The following is a 12,765-nucleotide window of genomic DNA, read 5'->3' as shown; positions in this document are numbered from 1 at the left end:
CTGATTTGCATATCGCCATTGTCTAAACCAGGGTGGTGTGGAGTGGAAAAACGATGGATTTGGGCCCAGATCTTTGGACTGGGGTGAATGTGTGACATTGATCCACATTCTGTCCATCACTGTTGTGTTTGCAGTTAGCAAGTTACAGCGGCAAAATAATACACTCCACTTGAAAGCATAATAGGCCCTTGTCAGGTATATCTGCGACCCAGAAGGCTTCGCGCCTTCATCAAAGCGTGAAGCATACACACCTTCGCGATGCAGAAAGAATAAAAAGCTAAGAACAAAAGCCATTAAAGAAATCAACGACTAAAAACATAAGAACAAAAGGAATAAAAGATATCTAGGTGTCAATATCGCACATCATCCTAAGGGGCAGAGGAAGGCCCTCTGAAGACTGTGATTTGCCCATGTGGGAATGGTGCAGCTAGAAACAAAGCAAGTAACTTTGTTTGATCGACACTGATACGTGCACTGACTCAAATGAGCATACATACAGTGGAAAGACACTGCAACCCAAATCACACAACGAGAGACACAAATATTATAACTATTTAAACCCCAACCTAAGCAGAGAGTACACCTTCAACACAGCTCGAATAGATGGCCCCAGAACCTAAAAGTGTCTTAAGCACTGCAGCTCACTAACTCCACCACAGCCTACCCCCGACCTGCACTTGAAAACAATTCACACCCATCGAGCTCAGACCTACAGAAGCCACACAAACAACATTGCATGAAAGCCACGTAATTAGATAACAATACCTTTTAAAACCACCTTCGGAATGCGCATTCAAGCATATTAGTTCACTAACATCTTTTCAACCAACCTTTCTACAGGAAACATTACTAAAAATACACTGGGCGGACAATCTCTGTATATCGAAAAACAAGTACATGAAACCAACTTGACATCGGCCAACTAGAATCCAAGAACCATAAAGGGTGCCTAGGCTGAAAGCACTACGAGGCCACGGTAATGGTGTGAATGGGCTACACAAATGCTGGTTGCGTAACATAACACAGCATCCTGCTAACAACGATGGTGAAAATTCAATGCAAATGTTGTGCTTCTGAAAGGGGCATATACAGCTGAAGACTTAAGTCATCCTAAACAGTCAACTCTTCCTCACACAGTAGGCAACACCGCTCAGCAGGGTAAGAGATGCTAACGAGCTGTCTCTGCAATGTGCACATTACAGACTTAAATGTCGAGGAGTCCACTCAGCTAGTAATGCTAGTCAGAATGGTAGACAATGAGGTTTTGCTGGGCAAGGAGACCTACTGGTTTACAGAGGTACAAGGCCACTGCTGTGGCTAAATATTCAAAAGCAAGAAAGTTAAAGAAATGCTATCGGAGAAGTATCTGGTGGGCCAGAGCACAGGAAAAACAAGCATTTTCAATGCAATAGGTCTTGCATTTGCGAGCGTTTAAGCTATTGGCATTGTAAATGACAATGCCTTTTATTTATGTGTTTTTAAAAGGAACACATATATAAAAGGCATTGTTATTTTTAGTCCCAAGAGCTCAAACTCTCACAAAAACGAGCCCACTTTTATATAGGGCTCGCCCATTTTTTTTTAGACGCTGCACATGATTCAGGTTACAGTAAAGAAAGGGGCGCGGCCAACATCAAAGTGAAAGCACATATGGGGCTCTTTCACCCAAAGTGAACAAATTAAATTAATTTCGAAGGGTAATGTAGCATGGTAGCTAAAGTGTAAGCGACCCGTGCTGGTAATTAAATAAATAAGTGTGGTTGCTATAGGGAGAGCGGTCCGCGCTGTAAATGAAATAATTAAATAAGCGTGGCCACTAAAGTGAAAGCTGACCACGCCGTAAATGAAATAATTAAATAAGCGTTACAACTATAGTTAAAGCGAACCGCGCTGAAATTTAAATAAACACATTACTAATAATATACAAGTGAACGGCGCGCTGCGATGTCATGGGTGGAATAGAGGAAGATCATTAAAGAAAATATTGTTATGGGAGGTTACAAATGCAGACAAGGCGGTACCAAGGAGGGACTATTAAGCCTATTTAGAAATGAAAAGCAACGATTTCACCAGGACATGACTGGAGCCAATTGAAAAGATGGACAGGAAATGGGCGGCGCTTCTATGCCATACAATACAGCATGCCTCGCAAAGCAGCGCATGCGCTGCCCAGACTCAACCTAAAAATAAAAGAGTGGATCAGGGATTCCACATTTCAAAATCACTTTGAACGACATTTTGGACAAACTAGGTTTTGGCATCTTTCTATTTATCGCTTAACTGATGTGGCAGTACTGGACAAAGTCACTGGTACATATTTTACAAACTACACCATTCATTTTCAGGGATTCATACTGTTTGAACAATACATTTTTACTTTCTCACAGTAAAGCCATAGCTCGGGGGGATAAAGTTACATTTATGGCGAACCAATTACACCCAAGCTGTAAGTGCCTGCCATCTATATGCGGGAGCATAGGCTGCTGCTTATATGACCTGTAACTACCATGCCATCTATATGTAATCTATATGCAGGGGAATAGGCTGATGCTTATATGTTCTGTAAGTACCATGCCATGTATATGTAATCTATATGCAAGGGCATAGGCTGCTGCTTATATGATCTGTAAGTACTTTGCCATCTATATGCAGGGCCATAAGCTTCTTCATATACGGTCTGTGTGTCATGCCGTCTATATGTAGGACCATGTTGAGCCAAACCGTCATGTGTCCCTGCGTACTGACATGCTTCATATGTGGATACATCTCCTTTGAATAAGACACATGTGCACCCTTTTTTAGTGCTACCAGAAAGGCAGATTTCTTATTCCTGCAATGGTGGTTCTGACCCACTCTGAAAATATGGATGAAACCATAGCAGAGCAGATAGAATGGAATAAGACAGGACGGCATCAGGCTGCTTAAGGTTTAGGAAAAAGGGTGGGTCAGTTCACAATGACCAAGCCGTGCATTTGACAGAAAGCTTCATGGAAGCAATCCCAATGGAAAGCGTATAGCTGCCCAACACTCACGCCAAATATATATGCCTGGAGAACCCTGCGAGGTCGCCTTGGATTTGGTAAGAAGTGCTTTGATAATGAAAGAAGTAACTAACTTGCCGAAAATCCATCTGTGGAGATAGGTCTTTAAAGCAGCCCCGCCAGAGCCACTGCCATCATATGTCACAAAGATTTGATCTGCGGGTTCCAGAGCCCATGTTCTGTCCATACAGCAGCGTCAAGCTTATGCAGGGTTTTCTCAACTCATGAACAAAGGATAGGGGGAGCCTCCAAATGGAATACAGTGTACAGTAACATACTAATGTACAGACCTGATAGTGATTAGAAAACAAATCGTTGTAAGAAGATTTATGCCGCAAAAAGCCTTGGCCCAAAGAGCCCGAGCATTAATATGGCCAGAGAAACACTCATGTCTCAAAAGTGGTGGAAGGTCACCTGCAGGATTGGGAAAAGATGCAAGTCCAGTTAGAAGGTGCTTCCTTCTGTAGCTGGGATTTGAAAAGGCACTTGATACCAGAAAAACATTACACTGTCCACCAAGCATGACAGTAAGCTGATGTTTCTTGGCAAGACCCAGTGAATGGTTCCTAGAAACCAGTCTCAGAGGAGAGGCCCAAGCGGGCAAAAGTCACCTCTTCAGAAATAAGGGGCTGATTAACAGCTTCTGAGGATCTAACCAGGGGGCACCTGTCTGGAGCCAATAGGATGATCCAGCATCCAGGGATGTGGGCATTCTCAGAGTCAGAGGGGTTATAGAGAAAGCACATAAGAACCGTAACATCAAATCCAAAGTAACACCATCTCCAAGAGGTCTTTGCCCAATTAAGCAGAAAACAGGAGCCTGGTTGCAGGATGGGTTCATATTATTAGCCCCCAGGTTATCGTCAGTCCTGAATAGACCCTGACATCCGGCACCGGGTCAAAATGCCGTCGACACTAATATAGACAGACCTAAATCCTCACACTATAGGAACTGCCCAGTGTTGAGTTACATTATATGCTAATAATGCTGTCTTGTGAATACCAGAGTAACATTGACCCTCAATATTTATGTCACCTGTTTCTTCTATGGTTATGGTTTCCCACTTGGGACTTCCGCTGTTAAAAACAGTTTCAGTGCTCACTACACTACGTTACCTGCTTGTGCATTTTTGTAATTACTTAAACCATTGATTAAATCTTAATCCGGATGTACTTAATCCAATTATGCTATACTGGCTTCTTTGCCTTTGAAAGCGATTGACTCACAACAGGTATCTTCTGTCTTATTATCAAAACTATGTCTTAAGATTAATTCTAGGCAGTTATCTTCTGATGTATTTGCATTTTACCTAAGCATGAGTTACATATGAACGCCTGTTCTAGGTTCAATACTTTATACCCATGTTCACATGGACATATGGGTTGCACTTGTAATTCTTTAACGTGATAGGCTAAGGCAGATGAATGCTCAACACACTTGTAGTTCTGGAAAGCTCTAAGGATGTCTTTGACCCTTGTACATAACATAATGTGTATTTGTAAAGCGCATGTTCACTCAGAACGGTATCTTGGTGGCCAATAACACTAACAATAACAGATGTTTATTGTTACCCAACTCAATGGTACTCATTTTATCGACCTCAGAAGGATGAAATCCTGAGTGGACCTGCCAGGATTTGAACATGTGACCATGAGGTCAAACACAGGTCCTTACAGTGGACGCATTAGTCCACTGAGCCGGCTTGTGATGATGTAGATGTCCCTGGGTTGGGTCTGACCTATGGACATGAACAATGCACATGCATCCTGAGCTGCATAGTTCCTTAAGACAACGCAGTCTGCAGTCTGATGGGCCTTGCATGCATCCATCTGTTCAATTCAGGCAATTCTAGGCAACTCAGCTTACTCTTCTTGCATGGGAGAGCCAGAGCAGCACAGCTCCTTCCAGGGCACGAAAACTGATCCTGGCTCTTAGGAGGGAAAGAAACACACTGTCCAGTCCCTCAAAACCATCTTTATGGACTGGTGCACAGAGCCCTTCCTGGAATTACAGCGGATGCATAGGTTATCACACCAGGAACTTGTAAAATCGAGGATGAAAAAACACTGTTTCTCTAGTTTTAGCACTGGGTTGATAATAAGTTTTCCTCTAGGAAAGAGGTTCCTGGCAAACTCATCCCAATTTTATTCCTCATATTATGCAGACGAATCTCAGATCTTTGACCACTGGACTTATCCATACAGGTGTGTTTTTGTGAAAAATTTTAACTTTCGAGCAAAGGCACATTTCACGAAACAGACGCATTGTTAATGACACATGCACATAGTTGCAAAACATGTCTATTGGGGCCAAAGCATACACAAAAACGTCACTCACCTGCACAGAAAGCACTGACATTTTCATCCACTTGGAATCGGACTACAGTGCGGTTGTGGTCAATGATATACGTTTGGCCATCCCACGCACAAGCCACTACCTCCTCATGACCATTACCCTAAAAGAGAGACAATCATCCCTTACAACCACGTACTATATTTTTCCATCAAAATGTTGATTGGCCACAAAAATAAAGGACACTGGTGACCTCTGGTCAAAATCCAGGTCCAGTGTGGACTCAGAGGGAGAAGAAGGAAAAGCAGGGAAGCTCTTACTTTGATGAAAATATAACAAATAAGCGAATAAAACAACCGCAAAGGTGCACCACAACAAGCAAGATAATAAGTGCAAATGGTATTTAAGCACGATGAAGAAATATTTCACAAAGAAATGTTGATAGTCTTCTTTTAATCTTTAATTTTCAATTTGCAGTGAAACATATACAGCCGACGCGTTTCGTCCCAAGCTGGGACTTCTTCAGGGCTGTCGGTAAAAAACATATACATTCAATCAATTTTTATGTACAAAGGATAACTTCCAATCTAACAACATGTACAACAACAAACATAATAAAAACATTCCTACGATAGACATAGAGCTTATGCATTGATCTTAAGGCGTCAGCCCACAGACAATCTGTGACCTGGGGGTTACATATAAACCTAGGGATATGTACAAGTGTATAAACATTATTTACAGTTAAGATGAGCATTATTTACATTTACAAAGGATCATTTTATAGAGTGTTTGCATTTCAAACAAACAACTTTATCGAACGGGGGATAGATATGTACAAAAGGCATGCGGTGTATGCTAAGCCAATATTTGTACATGTGGCACAAGAAGGGACCAGGATCCAACTACGCCCAGCATTATAAGAGGGAGCAACATACTGACAATACTTAGGATAGATACTGAATACCGTAGATCCGTATATATGAATGGGGGAAGACTCTACAAGACTGTGCAAATGTTATAAAATACAGTGAACAAATATATACGAATCTGTGAACCAGCTAAATGTAATATAGTTAGGGGTGTTTACTAACCAGACCAACAATATTATCAGTGCATTTAGACTATATTCTTATTCTATTTTTAATTGCCGATATGCTTGTAATGTTAATGGCTCACCTGATGTTTATAAGAATAGTGTTTAATAAGTTCTCATTCATAATAAAATACCAAAATGTGAGTGTTTGCTAATTGTGGGGTTCAGGGTGAGACTCTGGTGCATTATCTGCAAATGTATGAGATGCTCTGACAAATGTATCTGACTCCTAAAACTGACTACGCAGATGCAGAGAAGAGGAGTAAGAGACACTTGACAATTTGCTCTTTCTCCAAAAAGGTATCAGTCTTGTGAAATCTACTGGGTATGGCCCACAAAATATTGAGGTAATATGAAAAGTAGGTGAAGGAGTCACATATCACACAGATTTCCACTTATTAGCTATGGTTAAAATGTATTATTAAAATACCCCCTTACTTTACATTATTAACCCCTTCAGCACTCATGACGAGAGCTGAGCGACGACGCTCGCACGGTGATGACGAGCTCAGCTCGTCATGTAACGCGTTGTTTTTAAAAACACAGCGCGCAGCGGGAAAACCGCTAGCGCGCATGCAGTTAAGGATATTGTAAGTAACATCAGAGTTCCGTGGCCAACAGCGGCGCTCGGCTGACTTGCATTAGCTTAACATTGTGAAGGAGGCGGGGCTTATGTGTCAGTGAGTGTGTGACATCACTCTTCCTCCCTGCTTGCAGACACAAGTGATACTTTAAATACGTTCAACAGTGAACCATCATATGAAAAGCTGAGCACTTACAGTGACATCCAACTTCTCCAAGGCGAAGAGCTGGTGATCCACTTGCACGGACCACAAAAGTTTGTCTGTGCCCTCCATCAGTTTCAAGGTTCCTGAAATAAAGGAGTCAGTTACCACTTGTTCTCTGTGTACAAACAGTGCTATAGATCCAGGCGTGTAACATGCACTTAGAGGAGCATATTATTCAGTGGCGGCTGGTGACATTTGAAATTGGTAGGGCATAAAATTGGCGGTGGAGGGCACCTCGGCGAGCGAGCCGAAGGACCACTGCCTCCATAACTATATACTATTGTATATTGACAAATATAGTTTACAGCAAGCGGGTATTTGCGCTGACTAGCTTCAGTTACTACAGTGATTAATTTATTTGACCAAAGAGTTGTGGCACTCTTCATTACCAACCCTGGTATGCACCAGTTTCTGCCAACATTTCTCTTTACAGCAGTCTCATTTGGGCAGTGCAGCAAGCCTTGATTTCAGGGCATCTGCTGCCACCAATATTAATCCTCATTTTGCTTCCTATTGCTGTCAAATTCTGTACCATCGCTAAAATGTCAACATTGCAAGAGAGGGCTAGTATGTCTAGGAATGAGTAATGCCCCAGTCTTCCTTCCTTGCCACAGACTGAGAATTCCACTGTAATTTTTCATTGCAGACACATTTTGCTCCGTGTTTCTTTACCACCACCACAAATCAGTCCCGTTCTTCATTACTGCCATCAAGCACTGCTCCATTCATTACTGTAACCAAATACTGTTTGACTACGCATCGCTAAAGTCCAATATTGTGAGGTTTCTCATTGCCACATTAAAGACTGACCCAACTCTCATATGACTGTCCGCAAGGCAATCTTTATTCCTCCTCCTACCACCACCAAAACCTGATGCATTCCTCACAAATCAGAACCACCAAATTCTCCTCCATTCTTCCTTATTGCTCGCCAATAACCTTCCCTTACTTCACATCACTCGCAATAAATAATAGTTCATTCGATTGTATTTATATCATGATTTCCAGTCGTGGGCTGCATTACGGGCGGGGGGTGGAAATGGGGTTGTTGCGGCGGAGTGGATGGGGGGGACGAGAGGTGGGATAATTAAATATTAACAAACTTACCTTAGTAAATGGCTTCCCGCTTTTCTTTCCTGACTGAGGCTCCAGACTTCCGACTCCCGCCGTCGCTGTATTTTAATTCCTACCTCTGGGCTGAGCTCGTCATCAGAAGGCGGCAGGCAGCCTCCCTCCCCTCCACAGCAGCCAGCGCTGTGATTGGTTTGGCCGGCTGCCCTACCCACGTCATTTCTCTCTGTATGCTGCAGCATTGGACCTCTATCCCCTCTCGCAATACCTCCAACCGCCCCCAGCGCGCTATCAAGACTCTCTCGGACCTCGACATACACACCCTACTCAACACATATGTCCCGGCAACCCAAAACATCTTAGCCACCACACACCTGTCCATTCCTACGATTCTCTCCAACCCTCCACCTCCCCTTGCACCCTCAGACTCAAATGCACACTTCTCAACTGTAGATCGGCCCAAAAACACTCGTCGGAGGTCGCTGACCTCATCATGTCTATGAACCTTGACCTGGCCATACTAACTGAAACATGTTTAACTGAATCCTCCAATCCTATCTTGGATATCGTAGTCCCCCCCAACTACTGCATCATTAGACTTGACAGGTCCAACAAGACAGGTGGCGGAATCGCATGCATTTACAAGAGCAACCTCTCAATTAATAAAGTCACCGCCCCTTCTCTTACCTCCTGTGAATACTTCTGCCTTGATGTCATCAGTGAGAACAAACCTGTATGTTCACTACACATCATATACCACCCTCCGGGGGACAACCTGGTCTTCTCCCAACAACTCATGGACACAATGTCAATCAACTCAGGACGGCAAAACACACAAATTTACCTTGGCGACTACAATCTCCATTGGAATGACTGCAGTGACGCAGTAGTTAATAGCCTCAAAAATTTCCTTAACGCTTCTGACCTCACTCAAATATGCAACACCCCGACACATGACAAAGGCTCTATCCTCGACCTTGTCATCTCCAAGGAAGGCACCATTCAACTTGACTCAATCCAACCTTGTGACTGGTCAGACCACCATATTATCACATTCCTCATCAAGGAAAAAGTTAAACGCATCCCGGTGCAATACTCCATGCCCAAAGTTTGGAAAAGAGACCTGAGGAAACTCAATCCAAACTCTCTACCCCCTAACAGCTGCAATCTCCTACTCCCCCCTACCGACGTTACTGACGTTCAGTACCTAACTGACCACTATCTCAACTCCATGGCCCCAATAATCAATGAGGCCGCTCCAATGCAACTGAAAAGAGTATCCACCAAGATATCCAACCCCTGGTACAACGGGAGTCTCAATGAAGACCGACGTGCTATGCGAATGGCAGAGCGCACCTGGAGATCAGCTCCCTCGACATTGCACCTAAAAACTCTGAGGAAAAAGAGAAACGCATACTTCAGGAAAATAAAACGCTCAAAGTCAGAGTTCTTCAGACTCCAGCTAGACCGAGCAAAAAACCGTCCAAGTAAACTGTTCGAGCTAATCCGATCTCAATCTAAGGAACAACCCCCAGCTGTCGCCATTATGAGCATTACTCCTTCCTGTGAAGATTTCTCGGCTTTCTTTAACAAAAAAACTGACAATATAAGGAGCGACCTTCTCAATGACGCAAGCCTTTACTCAATACCCAACTGCATAACACCCAATAAACTAAAAAACAATGCGACATGGTCATCCTTTGACACCTACTCTGAAGAAGAAATTGACAGAATACTCAGCACCCTAAAACCATCCAATCACCTCACTGAGCCTCTTCCTGCTAACGCCGTAAAAGACTTCATCCCTTTGCTCCTCCCACTCTGGACTAAAATTATCAATAGCTCACTTCAACAAGGAACCATCCCTGACTCCCTCAAAGTTGGACAAGTTACACCTTTACTGAAGAAACCAACAGCCGACCCCACTGATCTAAGCAATTACTGTCCGATTACCAACATTCCCACTCTCGCCAAACTTTTAGAAAAATGCGTCCAACAGCAACTGACAATGCACATAGAACAGTTTGATCTCCTCAACCCACATCAATCAGGCTTCCGAGCAGGGCACAGCACTGAAACAGCTATGACTCACATAATTGACGACGCCCTCCAAATTTTAGATCAAAATGATACCTGCCTCCTCATCCTTCTTGATCTCTCTTCAGCATTCGACACAGTGAAACATGAGAACTTACTCGAACTCTTAAACACAAGAATGGGCTTCTCTGGGACTGTTCTTCGTTGGTTCACTTCCTTTCTACACAACCGGTCTCAAAAATTCAAGAGCAAAAACTTGATGTCTTCCCCAGTACCGGTATCGTTAGGTGTCCCTCAAGGATCCTGCCTATCCCCTACTTTGTTCAACCTAGTTATGGAACCTCTCACCACCCTGCTACAAGCATCCAATGTACACTTTCACATGTACGCCGATGACACTCAACTATATCTCAAGTTACAATCCCCCAAAGACATCCTGAGTCTGAACTCAACGATCAGAAGCACCCAATCCTGGCTGGCCGATAACCACCTCAAACTCAATGCTATGAAAACTGAGTTCCTCCTAATCTCACCTCCCACGAAAATATCTTCTGCACAAACATGGCTTAAGCACCTAACAGCACTCAATGTCCAACCGACCATCGTGGATTCAGCAAAATCTTTAGGCATAACACTTGACACCAACCTCAACATGCAGCAGCATATCAGCAAGGCAACTAAGGGGGCGAACTTCCAAATAAATACCTTGAGGAAACGTAAACCCTTCCTCCCAGCAAAAGACTTCCAAACCGCAGTACAAGCACTAGTCATCCCTCGAATAGACTACGGCAGCGTGGCCCTCTGCGGCCTCCCCCTAACTACAACTGCACCCCTCAGAGCGTCACTAAACGCGGCGGCAAGACTCATCACTGGATCAAAAAAACATTTGCATATCTCCCCTAACTTTAAATCCTTGAACTGGCTGCCTCTTGAAGCCAGAATACAGCTGAAAATTGCCTGCATGACACACAAGGCTATACACCTGAAATCACCCGGCTACCTCACTCATAAGTTGACAATTTCCGGCGGGTCCAGAACCACCAGAAGTACAAACAATCTTCTGCTGAAACCTCGAAGATTCCGGAAGGAAAAAACTTACAAACGCTCCTTCTCAGGAATGGCGCCTAGGATCTGGAACGCACTCCCTCCTGAAACCAGACTCATCTCCTCCACTCTTCTTTTTAAGAAAGAAGTCAAAAATATCCTTATGGCTAAATACACTTGATCAACTACGTTTGATTTACGATGCGTCGATCAGTATTACCGGTCTGATTCCTATGCACATGTGTTTTTACTTGTATTAGACTAAAGTGTTTAGATTCTTGCTCCCTCATATCTGTATTATTTTCTATTTCTGTATCTACATTGTTTTGATGACCTACGTTCCAACTAGGCCATGCTACCTCATACCTGTATTATATGTAATATTTTTACTATTTACATTAACTTGATGACCTACCTTCCTACTATGCTCCCTTGTTTCCCTACCCTTCCACCTGCCTTTGTAAAGCGCTCTGTTATCTGCAAAGATCTTGTTCGCGCTATATAAAACTTTCAAAATAAAAATAAAATAAATAAGAAACAAATGGTAGTTATTATGGTAATAATAACTACCTTTGTTTGCCTTCTCGCACGGCGAGAAAGCAGGGGGCGGCGCCCAAACGCCCCCATGGACGAGCCGCCACTGATATTATTAGCAAAGGGCACCACAAACTTAACCCACGACGCAAAGCACAGATGAATCTGAATGGGTATTTGTTTCATTCAACTGGAGCAGAGAAGCAAAGCCCATTTCAATCTCATTGAGCTTGCACTCATGGTTCAGTACATACAAGGTTGCTACCCTTTGACGAAAAGCTCTTTTGCGCCTCAACCACGGCAATTAAGTATTAAAAAAATGCAATCGTAAAAAATACAAAGCACTCAAGCCACTGTGCATTTTTATCTTCTGAATTCAGTAGTCCAGCGTAGTGCAACAGCAAACAGAAATCAAGGTTCTCTCAAGCCCACACAACGGTACAATGCTGCCGGTGCAAACACTCTCACAGCATCCACCCACTTTTCCTAGGGTTACTTTGCAAGGACAGCTACTTGTTTATGAGGAGTTCACACTCAATGCCCATTCTTACACTGAACACCAACTAGGCACAGGCTCCAGTCAATCGTCGCCTTGGCTGTAGACTGCCATTTAGTTTGATCTTGATGAATATTTACTTTACTTCCACTGCAGAGCCAGCACTCAAGGTTATTTTTTATTTAACCACTTATTATTTTTCAAAAGGTTCATAATAAACATTAACAATCAGTTTATGACAGATAGCATTTTGTATCCACGTTGTGATACCAATGTAGGGCGTGTTGTATATCCTTCGGCTAGTTCACAATGATTATGGCTATAAAGAGACGGTCTACCCGGGCTCTCCTCCCAGAGTACTCCAT

At 43.2% G+C, this 12,765-nt stretch overlaps 1 protein-coding gene across 1 annotated transcript in view; it reads right to left on the bottom strand.

Annotated features, from left to right (window-relative positions):
* The window catches only part of ITFG2 (integrin alpha FG-GAP repeat containing 2), a 706,948-nt gene that overhangs the window by 268,271 nt on the left and 425,912 nt on the right, over positions 1-12,765 (bottom strand). The window contains exons 9-10 of the mRNA XM_078673726.1: positions 7,210-7,301; positions 5,380-5,497 (exon numbers count right to left, since the gene is read on the bottom strand). Of these exons, the coding sequence (XP_078529852.1) occupies positions 5,380-5,497; positions 7,210-7,301 (210 nt within the window). The remainder of the gene's footprint in view (positions 1-5,379; positions 5,498-7,209; positions 7,302-12,765) is intronic.

This window comes from Lissotriton helveticus, chromosome 1_1, assembly GCF_964261635.1.
Source record: "Lissotriton helveticus chromosome 1_1, aLisHel1.1, whole genome shotgun sequence".
Classification (NCBI taxonomy): Eukaryota; Metazoa; Chordata; class Amphibia; order Caudata; family Salamandridae; genus Lissotriton; species Lissotriton helveticus.
The sequence above is the reverse complement of the archived record's forward strand: the minus strand, read 5'-3'. Positions and strand labels throughout refer to the sequence as shown.